General features: G+C 36.5%; 1 protein-coding gene across 2 annotated transcripts in view; it reads right to left on the bottom strand.

Moving 5' to 3' along the window:
- Positions 1-9,730, bottom strand: part of baiap2l1b (BAR/IMD domain containing adaptor protein 2 like 1b) — a 31,369-nt gene extending 21,639 nt beyond the window's left edge. For both annotated transcript variants that reach the window (XR_008606331.1, XM_055035819.1), the window contains exons 1-3: positions 9,402-9,730; positions 6,352-6,427; positions 6,120-6,206 (exon numbers count right to left, since the gene is read on the bottom strand). Coding sequence is in view for 1 of the 2 variants with exons in the window: in XM_055035819.1 (XP_054891794.1) it covers positions 6,120-6,206; positions 6,352-6,427; positions 9,402-9,452 (214 nt within the window). In the remaining variant the exon portion in view is untranslated. The remainder of the gene's footprint in view (positions 1-6,119; positions 6,207-6,351; positions 6,428-9,401) is intronic.
- Positions 9,731-24,751: the final 15,021 nt, after the last annotated feature.

Genomic DNA, 24,751 nt, shown 5'->3' with positions numbered 1-24,751 from the left:
GTCCCACCAAAGCCAAATTCAAATGTAACAGCAGCAGCAGATATAATAAAAGTTTAATGTGACTCTGATGAGAAAACAATGAAACACAGTGCTGAAGCTATAGTTTTTGATTGACAGTGAACAAAATGATCATTTCTCTATTTTTGGAAAATCTAGAAACATGTATTTCACTTTTACAATCCATTCCAAATTTATTTTAAAAAATCTGGACTAGTTTATAGTAGATTAAATCTACTACAAGCCTAGTTTGACTTCTAAGATTAACATACTTGGTGCATCTTCTGTCATGTTTACAATCTAGAGACAAATTGACTAAAAAGGCACAAAAAAAAGGTGAAATATCAATGAGTTTGAAAAAAACTACTTTTATATAATTTAATATGTTACAGAGTCTGAAACTCACACTTTTTGGGGGAATTTTTTTTTTAATTAAAATTTTCAAAAATGAACAGAACATTTTCCTGACTGTATAGTTCAGCTACAGTACATAGACTCTATAAACATGGTGCAATACCTTGGAAGACATTTTTAAAAAACCTTTGAGAAAGAGACTGAAAGCTCTAAGAAGAAATACATTTTAACTGTAAAGAAAATAACAGAAAACCCAGAAACAAATGCACAATCCTTGACAGCCATTGTATTTGCTGCCAGGTGAACAGATCACCATGAGCTGTACATGCATCAGTATGTAAACAGTGCACTTCCTTTAGCTGTCAAACCACACCTACCCCGCTCACCCTCCCTGATGGTGGGATTGGCTGTCAAAGTTCAGTCTGGTAGAAAAAAAAAAGATTTTAAAAGAACAGGAGCTGACAGGAATACAAAGGCTGTGTTAAGATGTTAGGGAAGTGTAAGAAAGGAAGCAAAAAGAGTGTTAATGCAGTGTATGTAATGAGAATGGAAATTGTTAGGAAATGAGGTGAGACAAATGTTAGAAAACAACAGGAAACGTCAATACCACATGACAGATTCTGATGGATTAAAAGCAAAACCAGCAATAAATCACTGCTAACGTCTGAATACACCTGACATTAAAATTATCCAAAAAATGTGAGCAGGTGAGGTTTTGAGTCAAATACCAGACAATCTGATTTTTATGCACAGCACAAGAGTCTGTTGTCAAAGTGATGAGCTGTAAATCTAAGCAGAGATGTGTCGTCAGATGTTTAAAATTGCTCACAGCGTAGAAAAATGTTGTGGTTTCAGCAACGTCACTGACACTGACAGTCTCATTCCAGAGAGCTCCACTCATTTGTTTGCTGTTGTCATGATCGGCAACAAACGTTGCCAGGAAACAGGTGTGCTCAAATCAGCGAGTTTGTGAAGGCGAAAAGTGTCATGATGACAAAGCGCCAAAAAGCAACCCACCACCATTAGTTAACAAAAACACTGGAAAATACAGAAAGTGACAAACCCACGGGTTTCCTGAAGGCTTGTTTGCCCAGGCTGTAAAATTGGGGCTTGACTTTGTGGAGCAGTTTGATAAAAATCTAGTTTCTCATAAATGAAGTGAACAGGTTGTTTGTTCAATAGAATAAAAAATCCCAAATGCGTCACAAATTAATAATTCTTCCTCTTGGAAAGAAAATATTTCCGTATGAGATCATCGTTTTTAGTTAAACCAACAAGGCCCCATTTTTAAAAACTGATCAAAATGACTACAAGATAAATGTAACTGGCACATTTTACCTTCAAATTAATCTTTAGTTTCTGTTTCCATGGGGAACAGATGAAGGAAGATACAAGGGAACAAGTAATTCAAGTAAGACAGATGTGTGGCGATAATCCTATTTCAGGAAACTGATGCAAGAAAACTCTGTTCACATCTACAGTGTAGTAACTGGAAAGTTTAAAACAAGATGAGGAGGGCAGCAAGGAAGAATGTCCGTCCATCCGTCCATGTTTTGTATGTATGGGTGATGAAACATAAAATCTGAATCTGTGAAGAAGTGGTCCTGTTTCACTTCCAAACACAGAATCATAACAAAAAATAAAACAGAAATCTTAAGCAGGGCTCTCCATTTTCAGTCACCGAAATGCAACTTTTTCCTACTTAAGCCACATTATGCTACTGTAATGTAGGATTAGTCTAATGCTTTAGACACACCTTTACCAAGGCTACCAATGTGTGCAAACAGCACCGTAGACAAAAATCCAAACAACACTCTAAAAGGTAAAAACAACAATAACAAGTATCCTTGGTTATAAATAAATTCCCTCCTTTCTTTCAACTGATTTTCATGACGTTTGGCCAGTGGAATGCAAAAAGGGAAACTGTTCTTCTACTGTTTTTGACCGTCGACAAAATAATCCTCGTATCAGTGAGAGTCACATGGCACGCCATGTAAACATGGCGTGTTAGGACTATGCAAAAATGCATCAGGTACTAGTTAAACATTGGGCATCATGTGGTTTTACTGATTGAGAATCTTATGACAGTTTTATGTAATAAGGTGAAGCAGTGAGCTGAAAACTGATTTTAAAAATAAATAAAAAAACTCAAGTGAAGCAGGAAGTCGATCTAGGTTTAATTTCAAAATTGTTCGAACATTTTGATAGAAAGCTGTTAGAGCTGCAGCAGGATGAAAGATTTGCTTGTAAACCTTGGAATACAACTGAGCAGCTGTGTGGATAATGTTAGCTTTGCATGGATAACAAGAACGCAGCATTTAACTAAAAAATTTAGTAAACCAAAATTGTGATTTTGTAAAAACTGCAAGACATTAAAAAGCTTAATCAATTCATTGTTTAAGCAAACCAAAGTTTGCTTTAAACTTTGAATTGGGTTTTGACAGAAGTAGTTAGCCTTCAAAGAGCACAAGGTATCCAGTCGAATTAAAAGACGATCCAATTTATTTGTAACTAAATAAAAAACAACCTAACATCTACTGAATTTAGTAAGTTATGAACAGTTGAAAACTGAGTTGGTTGCCAAAGAACTACAACCGAATCCCAATTAATTTCTACATGAACCTAAACAACTTCCTGCTGCTCTACGAGAGGTCAGACGATTATGTAAATGTTGGGTATGACAAGAATCAGGGGTAGACTGTAAGGAAGAAGGTAGCAAGATAAGGTGCAGAGGTCCTGCAATTTCTTTCAAGAGTATCTGGTTTCTGGCGATGTGTCAGTGGAGCTCGGGTTTCTGACAGGGCAGCTGCTCTACATCCATGAGCAAGTTCCTAATGACAATGTTCTTATTTACATACATTCCTGTTCTTAGGAGTTTGACGACGTCACATCCACCTCACAATGGTTGATTGCTCACTGGTTTTTAGTCAGCAATCATTAGATGATATTCAACTCTGTTTATTCACCACCTTCCTAAATAATCCAAAAATAATGACAGACAGAAATGATCCATTATGGAAGAACAGTAACAGTCTCTTTGTGGTCCTGGAGTTTATCCACAGATAAAACGTGACTTCAACCCTTCAAATGTTATTAATAAGCCGACCGTGTGTTGATGATACATATGATAATTTTTTAAATGTAAAATATAAAAAGTAAAGCTGCTTATCTGAACATCTCATTACTAAATAAAACTTGTTTTTGTTATTTATTTATGAATAATGAGCAGTTTACGTTCCTTCAATCACAAACAATCGCTATTCAAGACATTAAAGAGAAATAATTTCAGCACTTCTCAATAGCAAGTTCTAAATTAATATATGCATACAATTCTAATGTAAATCCACTGGAAGGATTTACGCTAAAGCTGAGAAGTAAGGCACACACACACGCTTGCACTTTCTGAGAAATGACAAACTGAAGAAAACAGCTCGCCGGTAACCCTCCACCATCTTGGACTGCAGCTGTCACTGCCATTCTTGTTCAACATTAAGCCAAGTTTGGCAGAGTGACACATTAACCAATTCTAAAAATGCTGGAGGCAACAATTGATGAGAAGTTGCAGACAATTCAAATAAAAATTCAGCAGCTGATGCCAATCAATGCACAGGTAGTTTTCAATAAACATCCAAATATAAAACCACATCAACCATCTTTAAACCAGAGTTAAAATGCTTCCAACTACATCCACCCACTTTTGATGGCAATATTTTAACCATTTGTGCTTTAATGAGTTGTTTTTGGATTCATGTTAACTTTTTTTGTACTGAATTAATAAATGTTTCTGTTCTTCCCAAGACAGAATCTGGCAAATGAAAGAAATTATAACCATACTGAAGCATAAATACAGCTAGCAAGAACTGCAACTATTCAGAAAAAAAAGTAGTCTACAGACCAAGTAGCAGTATAAAGATCTTTTTTCTATGCCAGGAAACAGCACAGCAACAGGTGGCTCTTCCCAATGTGCTGCAGAATTCAATTAGCAGTTTAGCTCCAAAACCACAGGAGACAGGAGAGGCATACAGTGGCTAAATCAAAGTGTGTCACTAGTGACAGTGAGTTAGGATCCCAGCTGTGTCTGGCTGCATATTAGCCAGGGGTAAGGTGAAGCTTGGGAATTTGACCGGGAACAAACTGAAGACTAAACAAACTCTGTTTACTCATAAACCTTTCACACTCAGTCATAAATTTAAATATTAAGCATCACTCATCCTGTGCTTTCATTGTAGTGCAGCTTTGTCCAAGCTTTTGAATAATACTATTCCTTTTACTATAGAAAACTGTAAAATCTAACACACACAAGACCTGAAATATACAACAAATTAATAAAAATACTTTAAATATTTGCCAACCTCTTAGCCAAAAATGTTCAAAGCAAGAGTTTCAAAACAGTATGACAAGTTTTCACTAATAAAATAGCACAATTTTATGAATAATATGGTGCCTATAAAGTGGAACACATTTAAACAGTATGAACACCTTGAACACATTTTCCCTGCACACACTTAGAAGCCTGACTTTAATTAACCGAAAGGCTTCCAGGTGGTGTGTGTGTGCCACGTCTCCAACATTGTGTGTTCGCTGCTTAGGTTTACTTCTGCAACCCAAGCAAAGAAGCTAATGGAGGATGGGAGACGCTTTACTCCCCTTCACAACAATCAAAGGGGTCTGTGAGCAGCAGAATGACTCTGCACAATGACATGGTAATCTCATACATTTTTAACACCAGGCAAACATAAGCATCTATGGATTTATTTTCTTCTCAATTGCAAACTTAAAAATGTTCTTCTTGTTTTTGCCAATATGGCCGCCTGACGCAAAATCCAGAGTATCCAGAAAGTTGTTGGTGAAAACACAGGCAAATCGGAACCCAAATTTAAGGATTATAATCATGCTGGCCACAAAGGCCACACCTCTTTCCACTCCACAAATGTGCAAATTTGGACTGATAACATAAGAAAACAGGATGGTCTCACTAATTAATATTTCCACAGTTCTCAAATATTATAAACATCACCATCAATGCACAGCTATATAGCGTCACATTTTTACGTTTAAATTTTTCTGACAGAAAAATTTAAACGTCCAAATTTGCACATCAACATTGAAAGAAAGCTGTATTCTCTGGTGAGGAAAAAACAAAACAAAACGAAACAAAAAAACCAAAACAACAACCTTGACTTTTTCTTTAGCCTTCCAGCATTTCATGTATGACAAGATGATCCGACTGAATAAGTTTTAGTCAGAGTGCAGGAAATTTTATCTTGATGAAATAACCAAGTCTGGTTTGTGTAGGGTTGTCAAAATGCAACTGGATATGTAGAGGTGTTGCAGCAGGCAGACTGCAGGTGCCCCTCTGTGCAGTGATCACTGGGTATTTCAACAAGAAAATGCTCCAGTTAATCATTGAACATGTTTTGTGCTCGATGGCAAAGGACATTTACAAAAAAGTGTAAGTTCAAGGCTATCCATCTAGTCAAGTCCGCAATTTGAAGCACTGTTGCAACAAATCTACTGGAAATGCTTGAACTATGCATGTCTCCTTATTTGAGGCTGTGGTTTTAAACTTTCCATCATCCCTCTTTTTGACAAAAAAAAATATTCAAAATCAAATTTTGCCTGTTAAGGATTTCAAAAGATCCTTAAAAGAACTGCAATAAAATGAGTCAGAGACAGATGGAGATAGAGAGAGATATAGATAGGAAAAATCTTTACACAGTGAAGATCATTCTCTGTTAATCCCAGAGGAGAGCAACATAGAAACTTACCCAAATCTTTGGAGACGGGAGATCCAGCAGCATTCTCTCCAATCTTAGACAGTGCCTCAAAATACATCTTTCCTGCCATGGACATAGCTGGGGAAATGATAAAAATGTTTGTGATTGAAGGCCACAGAAGAGATGTAGATGTGTAGTATGTTTTTAAATCAAATCCCCAATAATTTATCAGTGTACCTGAAAATGCAGTAAAACAACAACAACAACAACAACTACTACTCACCATTAACAGACTTCTCATAGCTCTTTCCTAGGTTTACCAGGTTCCTAAGGCCTGGGTTGAACTGATCCATCACATTCTGCAAGAAGACAGTGACCATAAGAAATAAAGCGTCAGGTTTAATCATGAGCAACAGAAGATGGAAGTTAAGAAGCTCATGCAAAAAATGAGTGTTCACATGCAGATCCAGGTTTTTATTTGGCAAGGCAGTTCAATATCTTGTATCTTGCAATTTTTTTTTGGTCCAGACGCAGCAAAGTAATCATGTCTGGATCAGCCCAACTTGTTCCACTGGCCAGATTAGGTGTCTCCTTATCTTGACACTTAATAATGATTGTCGTATCTAATTACATTGCAAACTATATATATGTTCAATTAAAAAGTCACTTAACATGACCAAAGGATTAACTGGTTTTTAGCAAAGTTTGAAAAGACAGATGGCTGTATGAATGAATGGCTAAATGAATTAATTAATGAATGGGTGGAGATATATAGCAGGATGACTGGAAGGATGGACAGACTTGTAGATGGATGTACTGATCTATAGATTTGAGTTATTATTGCAATATCAATAGGAGGAATTCTTCAATCATGTAGAACTAACTGGATGCAATATTTGGTAGGTTATTATATTTGAAAAGCAAATGAAACATAACAACAATGTAAATGTCTTGTTTAAATGACATTCCTTGCTCTTAATGCCAAAACTAGATCCATACAATCAACAGCGAGTTCCTATACCTCACTGAGTGGTGGAGGCGTTATAACGAAGAGAAACGAGTAAAGAGCCAGGAGAAAACTGTGGGTCAATCGTAATTATTATCACCAACGCATTATTAATCACAATTAGCTATTTCCTTGATGGCGTGCAGCCCAAATTGATGTACTTGTTTGTGCATGAATCAATGTGCTGTTCTATGAATGTAGTTATGAGTGGATGGATGTTAAACAGATTTGCACACTACTAGTGAACAGGGTCCCATAGCACGCAAGTATTTTGTGTTAAAATAGTCATTTGACATTTATTTCAGTTCAATTTACCGCTATAGCACCAATAAATATTATCTTAAGGCACCCACCTTAAACAAAATGCTAGTTCAACATGTTTTAGCATGTAAAGCCATGTTTACAAATGATCAAACCTCAGTTAAGTGCAGCAAGTCTCCCACTGCAATCAATGTTTCATGAGTCATATAATAGTCACCCAATTCCAATTCACGCCTTAAAAGTCAGGAAACTACATTTAAGATAAAGATGCATCACTCAGATTATGAAAAATGTGAGGGATTATACAAGCCACAATATAATTCATGAGTTTGACATAATTGTGCTTTTACATTTCTAACATCAATTAATTGAAAGATAAGCTGTTACTCTGAGAAACTTTGACATGTTGTGAAATATGTAAACCTTCAATAAATTTCCTAGCAAAACCATATAATTTCAATATCTGTTATGAGCACTTTGTTACCATAACTGTGAACAAGAGGCGATGGGTGCTGAGGAGCTTGCTGTATAATCTTACCACACAAAACACGCAGGCACCTAAATTATTAAACCTGGAGTCTTTCCCCTGTATTTCACCACTTCAATGAGCTGCGGGGGCTGTCCTAACAAGAGGCCAGGCAAATAAAAACTGTTCAAAAGGACTAAAGTCTTATGAGAAAAGCCTTGAGTCTGCTTTTTCCCCCTCACTCCAGCTCTTTATAGTCCTTCACTTGGCTACCTGTGGAGAGTCGCCTGCAGAGTGCAAGAACTGTTTTTTCTTTTTTTGGGTGCCAATCTGGTACCTTTATTAAATATTATTATTTTAAAACCTTTTAAAAATAAAAAAAAATGGATGAAGTAACAATCTTTAAAGAAAATATATTAATAATTTTACATAAAACCCTCAAGCTTAATGGTTACACTGTAAATCCCCAGTCAACATGTGTGTGTGGGTTTTGCTCACAGTATGGGACCCGGTTGGGCTTACAAAATGCATAGTGGCAAGTTGGCCACTTTATGAAGCTCTTTTCTCGACCTAATATCAAGGGAATCTGCTTAAATTAAGCAACACATTTAGGCCTCATTTGTAGTCAAGATGTTCTGTGTTAAACTTCCGATCCCAATTAATTAAAACAATAACTGAAACGTTTGTTTATTTCAATAATTTAATTCTCACAGTGAAACTCATAAGACATGAATTTGTTAGACAATTTTTAATGACTTCTGTAGATCATGGCCTACATATACTTCTGTGTGTGGCGGCTGATAAAGCATTTATCCCAACCACAGCTCACACCTCAGGAAACTCCCCGAACATCTTGTATGGTCTTTGCTGCATAATCCTATAGCTTCCTCAACTTTTTTTTCTGCCACACTTTTTCCTTTCACTAAATTTTCCATTAAATTGTTAAGAATAGGTTGTGATGCTTTTTGTGCTAGCTGATGAGCAAACAATGTTTTTTTTTTTTCAAATTTGTTTGGTGGGTATCATGTAACATTACACTTTGATGAGTACGTTTTTTGTAATAGCATTACACTCTAAAACAGCTTTGTTTGTGTTACACGTTTTTGAAGAAACCAATTTACCTTTATTTCAAACAAAATAATTCCTTTGGATAACTTCAATTATGTTTTCAATTACACGCCAATGTATTTAGATGAGTCCACCCAAACAAGTTACATATGGATCAAAATTTAATTAATTGTCAGAGCCACATGTTAGCTGGAATAAGGGTGATAATTTAAAAGAAACTATTTTCTATGGAAAAGACACAGTCGGGGTGGAGCTAGTTCCTCAAAACCAGTGATTCAACTCTCCAAAAAAACAGCTCCCTGAACTCAGGCAAAACCTGTTGGAAAACTCTTTGGAGGGGGGATAACCTCTTTCCATGTCAAATTTATGAAACGTTGCTTTTAAAATGAGCAATACGCTTTAATTAGTTAACACCTGTTCAGCTTTGCTGTGCTCCATGTCTGTTTAAGTATGGAGGAATTTTCTTCCCCCCTGGTCGCACCTGTTGTCTTCCCAGCTTCCCATCTAAACCAGCAGCCATACACCTACCTACCTTGTATGTACTTTCGGTGAGCCTGTTCGCCTCGTCCACCTTGTTCGACATCTTTATCCTCCTCTCGACGCCCGGATAGATGAAAAAAAGCAGTTTTTTGTTGTTTTTCTCGAATTTATTTCTCAGACGCTACACCAACGCGAGCCAAAAAAAAAAAAAAAAAGGAAAGAAGGAATCCCCGGGGGAGAAGTGACCGAAACCTACGGATGTATAAAATCCCTCATAGCCATAGACGCACACATAGCCACGAAAATAAGACACAACTCGTGTTCAGTGGAAGAAAGTGCAATTTTTCTGTCGCTGCCGCTGCTGCTCGGTACTAAAAGGCTGAGCTGTCAAACTTGTTGTAGGTGGTTAGTTCACTGAAGGGGAGGAGACCTGTGGAGGGAGGTATTATTAGCCTATTTTAACCCTTAACTGTTTTTGAAAGAAACTTATGAAGCTTCATAACGATTATTTATTGCCAGAGAGTCATTTCACATTTTAACTTTTAACAGAAAAATGCTTCTTAATTTTGTAAGAAACCCATTTGACTTTAAAATTTCGGGGGAAGGTTTGCATTAACTTTTTTTGTGTGTGTTATCCTTGAAGGAAGACATGTTTTACGTAATTTAAGCTTGAAACGCACTTGACTCCATCGTTAGATATATTTTTCACTGCTTTCCACACCTTTTGTTGATCTTACAATTTTGCTCAATTATCTGTTTAACATTTAGCTGTAGATCTATTATTGCTAGCCTTAGCTTCATTTGTAACATTTTTGTTTGCTTTCCATACATTTTTGTATCCATTGTTTGCATATAGCTTTACTTATCCGACAGGCTGCACAGAAGTAGAAAGCAAATAAGCTATGGGCCACGGGCGCCCCCTTGAGGCAGGTTGGACATACATAGACATCAAAGGCGGATATGAGGTGCCCTGCAAAAGTAGTTAAACCTTTTTAAGCCTTTTCATGTTTACAACTGGATTTTTAGTACTACATTTTTTTTACTAATCTTAAAAGTCTGCCGTGCATTTACATTTCCCTTGCACAATATCTAAAGGCACCACCTAAGAGTTTTCCACTTAATAACCGCATTTCAGCTCGTGACAAGTTATTCAGCATTAACAGATCATGATTGGCTTCTCCTTTCTAAAACTGCTATGTTGTAAAGCAAATCTTGTTGTTCTGGAGAGGATGTTAAACCGTTCCAGAAGGAACATGCTTCAATAAATATTAAACGTCTAAGGTGAAACTCAACACAACACAAAAAACTGTGAAGTTTGTGAGGAGTCATCTTTGCAAAAGAAGTGTAGCCAGATAAAAATAATGAATGATTGTATGACTTGAATCTTGAATTACTTAAAAGTTTTGATGAAATAAATAAAAACCAACACCATGGATATGTTCATGAGCAAAAGTGAGAGTGTTTTGCATTCACAATTCCAAGGAAACTTAAACGCATTAGGCCTAAATAGCCTTGGGAAACCCGCTGATCAGAGAGGTTAATTGGGAAAAGGCTTCAGTTTGCTCAGGAGCATAAAGACTGGACATTGGAGCAATGGTAGAAGGTTATGTTGTCTGATGAGCTTAGATTTACAACAATGCAGAGTGACTGACACATCAAGGTAAGAAGAGACATAGAATAAGAGATGCTTCTGACTATTTTACAAGCCTGTGGTAGTAATAGTATTAAATGTGGTTTGATAGTATTGGTTAAGCAACATTATGTTCCCAAAGATTGAGCCGATGACTATCTGAATATACAATGAATGACCAGGTTGTTCAAATAGTGATTTTTTTCTTCACTATTGTTTTTTTGTTATTTTCTCCAGGATATAAATCAATAAAGTTTGTTGGACTTTCTGATCAAAATACAATGATCTACCACTAGATGTCCCTCATAGTCAAGTCAAGACAGGTTTCATAACCAATGATTTTTACCTATTCTTTACATGCATTTTTTTATAGGCACATTGACTGTTTCTGTCATTCAGATAACCTTAGTATTATGACACTGTAATGGCAACAGTTTCAGTAAATCCCCCAATAGACCATTCTCAATTAACATAAACTGTATCCAAGCATCCAACAAATCAAACACCAAGGATTTGTAAATATCACGTGTTGCAAGTGTGAGAGCAAATATGCCAAGGCCTTACTTTGTAAATGTCATCGCAGTTTAAAACTTTGGAAAGCGCTCTGCTGCCATCGGGGGCTTGCCGAAGCAGCTGAATGCAAAATGAGACTGTACCCTGAGGCTCTGAATGTCTAGTGCTGCTCTCCCAGCTTTCAAAATGCTGCTAAGTGGCACACACAGAGTAATTAGTCTCTAAAGCTCCAACGTGAGTGTTAGGCCTAAGTTTCTTTTCTTCTCTTGTTGGTGTCCTTTGCATCGTGTCTGTCTTTACGACCTCCCACTGGGTTGATGTAAATCGATACAAAATGTAAAGCTAAGAAAAAAGGCATTTATAACCAGTTGCATCTCTCAAGGACAAAGAAAGAAAATGTTCACAGGTACAAGCTATGATGTCATTCAGCCTGATTTGGTCAATCTGTATATGAGATCCCAGGGGATGTAACTCATTAAATTGATTGCCACGTTTAATGAGAGTTGGAATTAATGTAAATCAATTGAAGTGTACTGCCTTGAAAAGTATTTACAACCCTTTGGATTTTTCATTATAGCCCTGTTAAAATTACCAGTGGAAATTGTAGCATTTTATATGACAAATCAACACAAAGTAGTGTACAACTATGAACTGCTTTAAAAAAAATTCATACAAGTGTGGCATGCATTACTCTGAAATACCTGAATAAGACCTAATGTAACCAATCACCTTTAAAATTAGGTGTGTAAGAAAGACGTGGCATGTCCCTTTTATAGTTTACAAAAAAAAATGTAGGAGGGCAAATTGTGAAAACGATAGTAAGCGTGCAGAAGAAGGTTCTCAGATTATTTTACCTCAGTCCCCGCTCCCCCTCAAAAAAGTTATTAAAATATGGGTCTGACTGCACGATAATATTTCTGCAGAGAAAATTACACTGCCCAGTATAATGAAGACACCGCATTAAACATAAAATGGCCGCGGGGATACCTTTCTTTAACAGAAAGAAAAGCCTATTTGAGGCTGGAAAACAGTTGATACTGTTGCAGAGGTTCAGCTTTCAACAAGAAGCATAGTCATATAGTCAGAATGAGAGTGGAAAGTTAAGTCTGATATTTAAAGAACATCACTGCACCAACACTTGAAAACAAAACCAAACCTAGAACCTTGTCATTGCAAGATGAATACTCTTCTTACTACCCCAGTCATAAAGAGACAGCTCCAGATGTTGACCTTTTTGAATCAGCTGTCCAGAGGATACTATCCCACAAAAATTGGGGTGTGTCAACAATGGTTTTAATAAATTCCAGTCTGGGTTTCTTGTGTTTTCAATAGTTGGGCTTGATAATCACTTTTCTTAGGTTATCAATATCTGTTTGAGTTTATATTGGCTGTTCATGGAGAGTGAGTCCTCTACTCCTCATGTTTTTGTTGTGTTTTAAACCAACATTAGTGCTTAAACAAAGCATAATCTTGGTTTCCGTCTGTCCTTTATTTCTTGGTAAATAGTTGACTGAGAACAACTAAAATCAATATTTCACCAGCCGACACTGTTACACTTTTTTCCCAATCAGAGAATGGATTTTGGCTATTTGTTCGATCACAGATCTTGTTAAACTGTCAATGAGAATGGGAGAATTTATATTACCAGCATTAGCTGATTAGCAAAAATAGGTGTCACTATATTGAAAGAGAAAATCCTATCCCATTCCCAAGGCTTGTTTTTTTATGCAGCTTTTAGTTGTATTGGTCTGTACTCTCTGCTAATGTTTCCCGTCATTTATAGTCTCTCTTGTGAATGTGCTCTGAGGGACAGCTCCTCATCTGTTGTGACTAAACACCTAAGTGCACGAACGCATTCAACAGAGCCTGCTTATGCTCTGCCAGCAAGGCCACCTCCTTTTCACACCATTTTTTTTTCACAGCAGCATTTTCAGAGAAGCAGTGAACAGACAATGGGAACAGTTAAAAAAAAAATGCTTTTCGCCCTTGAAGAAGGTAAATGAGTTTACCTTTTACAACACAGAGAATGTAATCACCTTTGCCTGCGTATTTATTTCAGTCATAATTCTCAGAAACTCTTTGTGTCTTAAGTTATTGACGTCAGTCATGCTGATCTTTAAATAGTGCGAGGACAGAATGAAACTGTGGAAGGCAAAGACACAAAACATCTCATTATACTCATCAGTTTCAACCAACACCACATCCTGGTGTGCAAAAAACCTATTTCCAAAGGGTTGCTATGTTGGAGCTCATTATTTTTTTCAAGTAAAATCTAGTCTGTCAGCTGGGACAGTGTGATGACCCAGGACTAAAACTCTTGTTGTCTTTATTTGTATTTTTGTAGACAATGAGCTTACTGCTCCATGTAGTCTATACTAGTTGATATTGAACAGAAAGAATAAGCTGTTTCAGATATTAAAATTCAACAGAAAAAAATGATTAAAAGATAAAAATATTACCACATAAACAGCCTTCCTTCAGCTGTGCTGTTCAGAGGCAACTTCCTGGAATCAAAGTTTGTTCCAAAGCATACAATTCTTGGGCATCAATCTAAAACTGAAATGAAGCTTTGGAGAAGGTGGTTTCAAAGGTCAACATAGACTTAATGTCCATTCCCTCATTCCTCTATGACAGAATCATGTGTCTGTACTCATTTTCATTCAGAACTGACAAGAAGTAAGGTATAAATTTTTATGCTCACGAGGAGAAACCTCTGCTTCTCAAAAGCGCTGAGTCACCTGTCCGGGTATCCTTCAGTTTTATACTTAGATACTGCAAAAAATGATCTAATGCAAAGCATGCTGCAGGAAGCAAATTAGTCCCTGGAAGCTTTTTGTTACATGATGTACTTTCCGAGCCTCAAGGTTATATAGTTAGCATTGTTCTCTAACAGAACAAAAGTTCTGGGCTCAAATCTGAGCGACTGAGGGGCGATTGCACGTTCACTTTGTTCATGTAAGGCTTTTCTTTTCCTCACCTTTTTTCTATCAGCCTCACACTTGCATGTTAGCTTGATTATTGACTATGATGGCTCTGTGATGGACTGGAAAGAACTTTTAGTAGTGTGATCCACCCATTGTCTATACCTGTTTGTCCTTGCAGATATGTTACAAAAAAGTGCCAGAGGGCTGGATGATGGAACAGTTTGTAGCGATATTGCCTTGCAGCAAGAAGATCCTGGAGTTGAATCCTGGCCTAGAGTCTTTCTTCATTGAGTTTTTAAGTTTCTCCAAGCATGATTGCTGCCAACAATCAGTGACTTTCTTGTGATTTATCCAATGGTTTTGTTCAAAAAAGCTGACAATCAGGCAAAAAAGCTAAAGTTTTTATACATTTGAACAAAACATGTGATTCCAGTTAAAGTCCCACTAGAATTTAATGAACATTTATACATTTGTGATTTAAAGGCTTTTTAGTAATGTTTAATGTTCTTGTATAAATATCCGATGATACCAAAAGGCTATGTTTAAGATATGTGCCGTGTTATATTCATTCAACAGGTAAATCACTTGAGATTATATTTCTAGGTAGGTTTCTAGCACATACGCATAATCATGGATAGGACACAATGTAAAAAATAAAATAAGAAAAAAAAAAACAATTCATTTATGAAGAAAGAAAAAAGTGCAAAGGGCTTAGGGCTGAAATAGTGAGATGGTGGTAAAGGAATCGATTTAGTGACAGAGATCTGCAGGAGTCGTGTCCAAATGTGGACAGGACTGGTGGCGACCTCTGAGCAGTGGAGAGGTTGGGGAGCGGACATGCAGGCGGATGTGCAGCTGTTGTGGCACATAGAGGAGGAAGATGTCTATAGGGTGAATCATCAGGCATCCAGATATTGTCCAGCAGCTCCTTTTGATGATTGAATAATTGCAGGAAGCAAAAGATCCACCTGTACAGTGCAACCCGCACAAAGCATACGACACACAACCCAGATCCTGATGGGAGAAGTAAAATATAAAATCAAAAAATGCCACCAGCAATTTTGTTAAAAATGTGGTAATTTTGTTAAAAACAATTATAAAACATTTCAGCTTTTAATGAATTTAAAAGCTGAAATGTGAAATTATTCTGCTTTACTGAAGAAAAAAGTAATTTCAAGACATTTCTAAAACAATTTTACAGGAAGGAACCATAACAAATCAAATATAGGATTAAAAAGGTCTAGGATCTTAAGGGAAACACGGCAGCGACTTCCTGCTCTGGGTAATATTGTGATCAGCAGTGTGTGAAAATGTAATAACAGTCAAAATGTCAAGAGCAACACATCTCACAAATCAGCTATGTTAGTTGAATCTAAGGTCTCCAGTTATACGGACCCTTTTCTGATTCTGTACCACCACAAAACATTTACTCAACAGCAGCAATAATGTTTTGTCATAAGTTGTATCTTTTTTTAAGACAATTCAACATTTGGACATGGGATTTATTTAGGCTAATGCATGAACTGCAATCCTGTATCCAGACGGTGAATGTAATCAGTAAATGCCATCAAGTGTACGCCCTGATTAGTTGCAATTAATACCAAACACTGTGTCAGTAAACAGGCCACGTAGTCGTGATTGCAACAGTGACAAATACATCACCTTCTGTCAAAACTGTGGAAACCTCCATTCAGTTTCAGAAATGTCACAGATCACAAATGCACTTTATTCTCCCAGATGAGATACAAGAAAAGATGAGCCAGAATTTGACGCAGTCTTCACAGCCGTCTCCAGCCTCAAGCAGGGGAAATAATTCAAAGTTACAAACAGTTGTCATTTAGAAACTCTATGCCAAGCCTTGTGGCAGCAGGCATTAGCATGAACATTGATTCCATAATCACTGTTTTTATGCAGAGCCCCTTGTGGATTTCAGTTTTGATCACACCAAACATCTCAAAGCTGTGAAAGCTTGTAATGCGGCACAGCGACATCTCGCCTACGATTCTCGTCTGAACAAGATGAGACCTGTCACTTTTAGCTACAAAGCACTGCACAAGCAGGACTTTTGGCTCAATCTGTTTGAAAGCTCCTCACATCGACACATGCACACGCATGTGCTAGTTGTTGTCTCTGTCATATTGATGCCTTCTCTAAATACTCCGGGTTTGTATGTGGGTTAATTACACCTTCCTAATCCCTCCCAATCTACAGCTCATTTGGAAAGTGTCATTGTGGCAGAAGAAGGAAGCTTTGCACTGCTTGTGTAATACTACCTCAACACTTGTGGATGTGTACCGTCCTTCATAGTTAAACTTTAATATGTATTGTTAAATAAGGATTTGAAGATTTGCTACAGATTAATAAAACTAAAAAGACATAGCAATGTGTTGTGGAATATCTAATTTATGTGGAAAATAAAAAAAAGTGAAGACTGTTTAAGGTCGCGCATGCCTGGGCATTTTTCCAAGTCCTATCAACCCCGAATGTGTAATTCCAGTTTGAGCGTGCACATATTTACACAAATCTTTCTCACTGCTGCTTGCACTCTGTGAACACCAGAGGAAATAACGTAGCACGTTTCAGTCCCTTCAGCTGCATACCATGTGACAATAATCCATAAATCCCATGAGAGTGCATTAGGGATACTACATGTGATGTGATGGGTCATAAAATGAATGCCATCTCATATGAGAAATAAAAACTAAGGGGATATAAAAAGTGACTTGAAAATAAGGTACTAGTTAGTTCAAAATAAGGAAGGAGCCAACTTGACTTTGATAGGGAAGTAAACTAACACATAAAGGCATTCCTGTTAGAGCACAGTATACTTTATTTATGTATTTTTTTAGTTCCTTTAACAAAGCAACATGTCCTTTAAATATTTGTCTGAAATTGTTTTACCATGAAGTGATCATGCAAAAGATCTTAGAAACTATGAGCTTCTTTTGCTGCCATTCATCTAATGTGGTTTTCTGTTTTTGTCTTTTGCTGCCCTGGCTGGGTGCATCCATGTTTATCTGTATGTATCCTGGATGAAGTCATAGAAACAGCTATTAAAGCCATTAACCATGCATGCTCTGTTTTTTTTCTTCACTGAATGTACTCTTCTCTTCTTCCTGGACAATGGCACTGAGACACCAATTCAGACTCTCCTTGTTTCTCTTTCCTGTTGACACAATTACTGGTTCTGTTTTTAGTCATGTCTATTTTCTAGTTGAAGCCATTGATTAAGTAATTATTGCAGTTAGCGACATGTACTCTGTATTCTGTGTATGCTCTCTCTTTGTTCTGTTCTCTAAGCTTCCACCATGTTGTTTATAGTCATACAGTCATTACTTTCCAGCGTCTCTACTTACTTGTAGTGAAACTTAAACAATTTGTGTAAACTCTGGGATTTGTTAAACTCAACTGGACTTTCGTAGTTGGTTAACTTTTTTACCAGCAACCTTTTTTTTTTTTTTAATCAACAATGCCATCTAACTTAATTGTATTTGCAAGAAATGAAAAATTGGAATTTCTGTAACTGAATCTGTCTGTGTGATCGGTTGTGGAAAGACCTGTATTATTTTGAACTGAATCAATACACAAAATTAGATTTTACATAATTATGAATTGGATCAGTTTTTCTAGTAAAGTGCCTTTGTTGGTTGTCATCATTGTGAATTGTTGCAATGTCCAGTCTTATTGAATAAAATAGATGTTTTCGGATGAAGCTAATTTATCAGATTAAAAGCACCTTTGGAATTTTTTTTTTAATGTTTATGAGGCCCCTCTTAAAAATGAAACTCTTAAGTTATTTTTTGTTAAGCCCACTTTTCTGTATTGAACTTTATTTTTTACTGGTCTGATGTAATATTTTAATTTTAAATGCCATATTTTCAGTGGCTCTGACAGAAAATTATAATTAAGAGCAAAAAAGACTTGAAAATTTAAACATTATGTATTTGATTTCTTCAATAGAGTTTCTGAAATTAATGAACTTCTTAAACATATTAAAATTTGAGAAGTTGATTTATAAAAAATTAACTTATTTAAATTTTACAGCGAAATTAGATATTCTCAGTGAGGTAACGCATAAGGTGATGCATTTTGATGTTTGATTTAATCAGCTTAACATTAATCAGACAGAACTGAAATTATTTTATTTGTCCATTGTTTTCAAAGTCTTATCAAGTAAAAAGTCTAAACAGTATCATTTATGTCTCTATCCAAAAATCTAAAATAATGTTCCTATTCATCTTTCCGCTCATATCGTAACCACAGGTCATAAAATCAAGAATCAGGATTACTTCATTAATAAAACATTTCTCCATATCTGTATAACTTTATGAAATTTGTCCACCGCTGAAAATTGCCCAAAGAAACTGCTGTTGATGTCCTTGGGACATACTGCTTGTCTATACTTAATGTTCTCAATTATGCAAAATTTAGTGCTGTAGATGTAAGCAACCTTGAAACTCTTGTGGGACATCAGCATAATCGCTCATAAGAGTTGTTGCTGTGATCAATCATGGCCTTTGGAACTGAGGTGACCGATGGGTTCTCTAGCGCAGACCAACCCTTCACCAAGTGCCTGTCAAACCATATGCATTGCCCTGCTGTGCATTTCAATGACATTTCACTGTTCTGCTCATGGAATGTAAAGAGGTGTGATTTATTTTGGATTTGTCACTCAGAAGAAAATTGTGCTAGAAGAATGAATAGAACTACCTGACACAGTTGGCTTACTCGTTAATGCAGTCTACAGGGGTTTTAACAGTATGGAGCCTGGTCCATTCACCATTCAATTGTCCCTTTGTCATGTGTCCATTTTTCCTCATTGACGACTTGAGGTTAGAGTCCATAGGAGACAGGAGGCAGAATGTGATGGATCTAGGCAACAAAACTGGCTCACTTATATTGAAACATATCCATTCTGCTCACAAAACTCTCCAACACACTGGTGTTATTTTTCATGCTAATGGTGAATCTGCTGATCCCACTGGTTCCCTCAGTGCTAGAAGCTCATACGTCTAATTCAAGCTATTGTTTTTTTCCCTCTTACTATTCCCTGAATCATGCTCAGCCTTGTTCCCCATCTGTCTTACGAACCTGCAGCCCCTGCTCTATCTTTTGTTCTGAGTGAAGCAATAAACTTTGAATTTGGTGCAGAATCAGGAAGGGCTTACATTTAGCCAGCAGGGGCAGGGAGATCACATTCAAAAATAGTAAGCAAACAACCAGGGTCTATATTTAGATCCTGCATGGATTTATGCTCATGAGAAAAAAAAACAGGTTTAATGTTTTTTGTCCTGAAATCCCTTTTCTGATGAAAGCCACATGATCTGCTAATGTCAGTGGAGAGCAGGGCTTTAATCGCACCAGAGAGAGTGCATGCATGCGTGTGCACACACTCATTCAGCTAGTTGCAGGCAGGATGGGTTTATCTCTTGGGTAAGGAAACGTTGGCTGTTGGTGATTTCGTTAGCAGCAGTGGAATGATCTAGATAATACACTTATCCTGGGCCCTCCTGGGGGAAGTCAAGCCACCAACATGAGATTAGATTCTACAAAGATAAAAGGATCATAAAGAGTCACATGTCTACAATATAACTGGGCAACTGAGGGAATTTATTTCATGAATCAACATCACATAATAAAACAGTGACTAATTGTATTCAACATCTAGTCCAGAAAGTGATAATTGGCTTCAAAATGTCTTAAAAAATGTAGAAAAACTTTCATTTTCACACCTACTGCTCTTGGATTACATTGTGTTCCTACCCATTACAGCAGAATATGATTTTTATTGTACAAGAGTCACTGCCCTGTCTTAAGACAATTGTTGCATTTTTTGTGCAGCTGCAAGGAGAGCTTGGTGTGCCCTGTAGAGGACATTGTGTTCTCTATCATCCCAAGATTTAGACAAACGCGTCCCGCATGGGTTAGTTTACAAAATTATATCTGACAGTAAACCTGCCTATAACCAAAGATAATAAAGTGAGTCAGCCTTAATGTATGGACACTATATCTGTCAGTCATTTACTGAGACGTTGTTGTTGTGTTTGGCTTTAAAAGAAAATCTTTCATCAGTTCAGCCTTTTTTTTAAGTCTGTAAAAGACCTATGGCACTGAGTAATCACTAGATGAATATGACACAGAATATTGCAGCGCTGAAATACCTTAATGTGTATCAATAGTGATCGTCACAGTATTTTCTATTAAGACTAAAGTTTAATTATGACTTTACATGTTATAATTAAATTGAAACTCTTGTGGGACATCAGCATAATCCATCAAATACCCAATTTCATATGAGGAAGATTCAGAAGTCAGCTGAGTTTCCTTTAAACACAGGGAGGATAATTGAGTCTCTTTTTCCGATGGTCTCTCTGGGTTTATTTAACCTGCTTACAGCAGTTTGTGGATGCAAGCTACCCTTCTCCTGACCTTTGAACTGTCAGCCTTGATAATCCTCTGATTGTCTGTAGCAGTTTGGACATGTCCTGTTTATGGGCCCTCCACATGGGCCCATAACAGATTGGTCTGAACTTTCCAGGGTGTTTGTTTATACAGAAAAGATGCAACTGTTTGACCAAAACATTGAGCTTGGTGCTGATCAATGATCTAATGCAGCAAGCTGTACAACAATTTCTGGCTTAAATAAACTTATAAAAAAATTCTCTAAATAGCATTCTCTCTTGTTATTTTGACATTTAGCAAAACCAGAAAACATACATTTTACTAATCATAACTGATCTTGAAATTGAAAATATTATTCTTATATTTAATCTTACAGTTCAAGTAAAAGGTTATAAAGTGTCTTTCTACTAGACTTGGTTTGGTCTGTTACCTATTCAAATAGCAAAATAGCAAGCATAGATCCTTTTACTTCTATCTAATGTTCTCAGTGTTTGCTTTATAAAAATAAAGTAGGTTTCAAAGAAATGAGCACAAAAGTGTGATGTATGCACAAATGCATCACCACATAAGGGAAAACAGCAGCTGCACATGACGGTTTGCAATCTATTCTCTTTAAGGTTCAAAGAGTCTGCTGATGCTGGTTGGAGATGCCAGTTCATCTTTAGTTTGTCATGAAAAACAAATGTTATTTTCCAGAAAAAATCCCCCAGCTCCTCTTCAGTCTCGGATAGGCACACTGAGAGCATGAAAAACAGCCAGAAAGTAAACGGTGTAGCCTGAGCGCAAGCTGTTCAAAATTATCTAAGCTTGCACAGGATGATATAAAATATCCCTACAACGAAAGTTTAAATTTACAGCTACGTCTGGGATTTTTGACTGGAAAACTTGATAAGGGGAAACGTAAAAGCCCCACTTTAAGATGTTCTCTTTTTGTCTGCACAAATATCTGATCTGAAATATATTTGAACATATTTTCAAATCCTACCTTCTAACAAACCAAGTGGACTGAAATGCTTTATGAATGAACAATACATTATAAGGACATCACCATATTAATCATGTGGCATGAGGACAACAAACCAAAGAAAATATTGTATGTTGGCATAGATGTTGCCAGCCAAAGTAGCTTAAAAACCAGACTCATTTACCAAGAGACCAAAATGGACCAACATTCCTACAGACTTTTGTGAGAGGCTTGAGGGAGAAAACCCTAAATATGTGACCCGAGTCACAAAGTTTGAAGACTATTCCACCAATTACAAAAGAAAGTGCAAACAAATTTCAAAGAATGTTAAAGTTTTTGTTCTGGTTTTGGTATTTAGCTAATAGAAATATTTTTGGTAACCTTATATGACCCTAATAACTTTAGTCTGATATAATATCAGTGAATAAAAAAGGCTGTGTGAGCTATTAAACTGTGAATGTCAGTATCCAGCTGTATATTTCATTTTCTCGTTCATTAACTGAGATCTTAACAGCTGCAACAAATCATGACATGAATTAACGTGTTTTAAAATTAATTAGAGAAGCCAAACAGTCAAACAGCCAAAACACACAGAGTAGTTTTGTGTCAGAGATGTGAGCTGCATTTATTGAAATTCAGAGTGTATTTTTTTTTTTTAATAAATGAAATTATACAACCTGAAGGGGGATTCTGGGTCGTAATAGTATGTGACATCGTAGAAAACCAAAGCTCCCAAAAGGCCTAGACAGCCCTGCTTTCTGCACAAACTTTAATTACAAAGTCAAAGTTCTCCTCTAGTCTCATTAAAAAAAAAACAAAAAAAAAAAAAAAAACTTGTTTTTCTCAGACTCTTTTCTGTGCTGCCTGTTAGGTTCCATCAGGGACATTGCATGTGGACAAACACTGTGCTCGAAACTTTGATTCCTTACACCCAGCTCCTTCACCCCTCGCAGATATGTGCATGTATACAATGACTTATCGAATGCACTCAGAGTGATTTGATTTTAATTGTGTGTTTTCACACTCCAACACAACCTTGGGCAATGTTGCAGAAAGCAGACAATCCAAAGCAGCGAGTGAAGAACATATTGATGTGAAGAAGAGCTCTAATGAAGAATAGGTCAAATAATTATTCACTGTCACTCTATCTGATCAAATGCAATAAACAAATAGACAAGCTGGCAGCAGTACTAAAGTGGCAATATGTTTCTGGTGATGTACTGTTATCATTACATCTGCAGCAGCTGTGGAGATCATTTCTTCAGAAACCCCGCAGGAATTTTCAAACGCCACCGCAGTGGGAGAAAAACTCAATAACTACAACGAATCCCATTTCTTAGACTCGGCACACAAACAAAGCTCACAGCCACGAGCCTGAATACGCAGACATCCATACACATGTTGTGTTTTATCCTGTTGAGTCACTCTGCTGTCAAAGAGACAGATTATAACTGCAAAACTCCTACATGAAGACTGTTTTTTAATCAAACATTAATTTACCTCTAACATCTTTCTTAAACAGTTGTTTAATATTATTTTAGCACAGAAACCAAGAAGTCTGCCTGAAAAACTTTTTGTTTGAGTGTCACCATTAACAAAAGAAGAGAGCATTATGTATCAATTTTGAAAATATTTATAATTTATCTGCTTTGCCGTTAGGGGTGAAAATAATTTTTATCTTAATTTAGTTCAACTAGCTGCATTGGTGTGACAACAAAAACTGCCGATATTTGAAAAGAAATAATTATGAGGGTGAACAGTGGAGCGGTGCTTAGCAACACAGCACCAAGGTTGCGAGTTTAAATCTGTAACTGAGATGTGTGGCTTTCTTCCTGTGCATGTGTGGAGGTTTTCATGGTCCCCATATTACCTCCTTAGTCCAAAAACAGACATGTTTGAATTACTGTACAATTTCAATTACACTGTGACTATAGTTGGGCATTCTAATTGTACTGCAAAATCAGATTTTTGATGCAGTAAATGCAAAATGAAACAAAGTATTTGTTGATTTCAGAAGCTTTCAAAGGTCACCATGCAAAGATGCATTATTGATTTTTATAATTTTTACAATTTACACAGCAGATTGTTAAAAAGAGTTGATAAATCACACTAAATTTGTTAGTAATTATGTTGCTATTGTTTCTGGTATGGTGGTGACATGTGTTTTAATCAAACTAGTTTATCATTTATTTAACCACGTAGATGTATTCATACTTAATTTGTACTTAAAATTTCAGAGCATTATTATCTGCATGACTGGAGCGGTAATAAAATAAAAATTAGGGACACTAAGACACAAAAGAAAACAAGAACTACAGAATTAATATTAACAGACATTGTGAGTTGCCTTTGGGGAGGCAGATTTTAAATAAAGGGAACCCTGATGCGTCAACACCAACACACAGCACGAAGAGAGGAGAAGGCTCACAGTGTCCTACATTGCAGCAGCTTCCATAATCCACAGGGCAGGTTTTTTTTTTTTTTTCATTTCCAATTGGATGGCAGCCAGTCCAGAGGATTTCTCCACTGCTGACATTTCATTGTCCAGATGAGAGGACCTATAATCTAATGAGATTTTTAGCCAGTCCTGCAAATGATATTTCTACTGAGTGGACAAATTGTTGCTTCTTGATTTAAATAACATAATGTGAACGGTGTGAAAAAGTTAGCTCTGTTAAAGAGACAATCTTGTGGATAGTGCTGAGAGTATTTCACTCTTTAAAAAATATCAAATTTGTGTTACCATCATAAGTTTTTGAACAGTTAATGTATCATGTCAATAAAACATTTTCTGTTTAGATTCAAATAGCAACTACTACAAATAAAAAATCATCTTTTTGTGAGCCAAACTATAAAATAAGTATTACTTTGTCTCAATATGTTGGTCCTGTTATGGACAGGTCATCTGTAAGATCTATCCAGACACATAATTATTAAACATGAAAGATTGAGAAACAAGTAGTATAGAC

The sequence above is a fragment of the Poeciliopsis prolifica genome, unplaced genomic scaffold (assembly GCF_027474105.1).
Source record: "Poeciliopsis prolifica strain line A6 unplaced genomic scaffold, Auburn_PproV2 SCAFFOLD010, whole genome shotgun sequence".
Taxonomy (NCBI): Eukaryota; Metazoa; Chordata; class Actinopteri; order Cyprinodontiformes; family Poeciliidae; genus Poeciliopsis; species Poeciliopsis prolifica.
The sequence above is the reverse complement of the archived record's forward strand: the minus strand, read 5'-3'. Positions and strand labels throughout refer to the sequence as shown.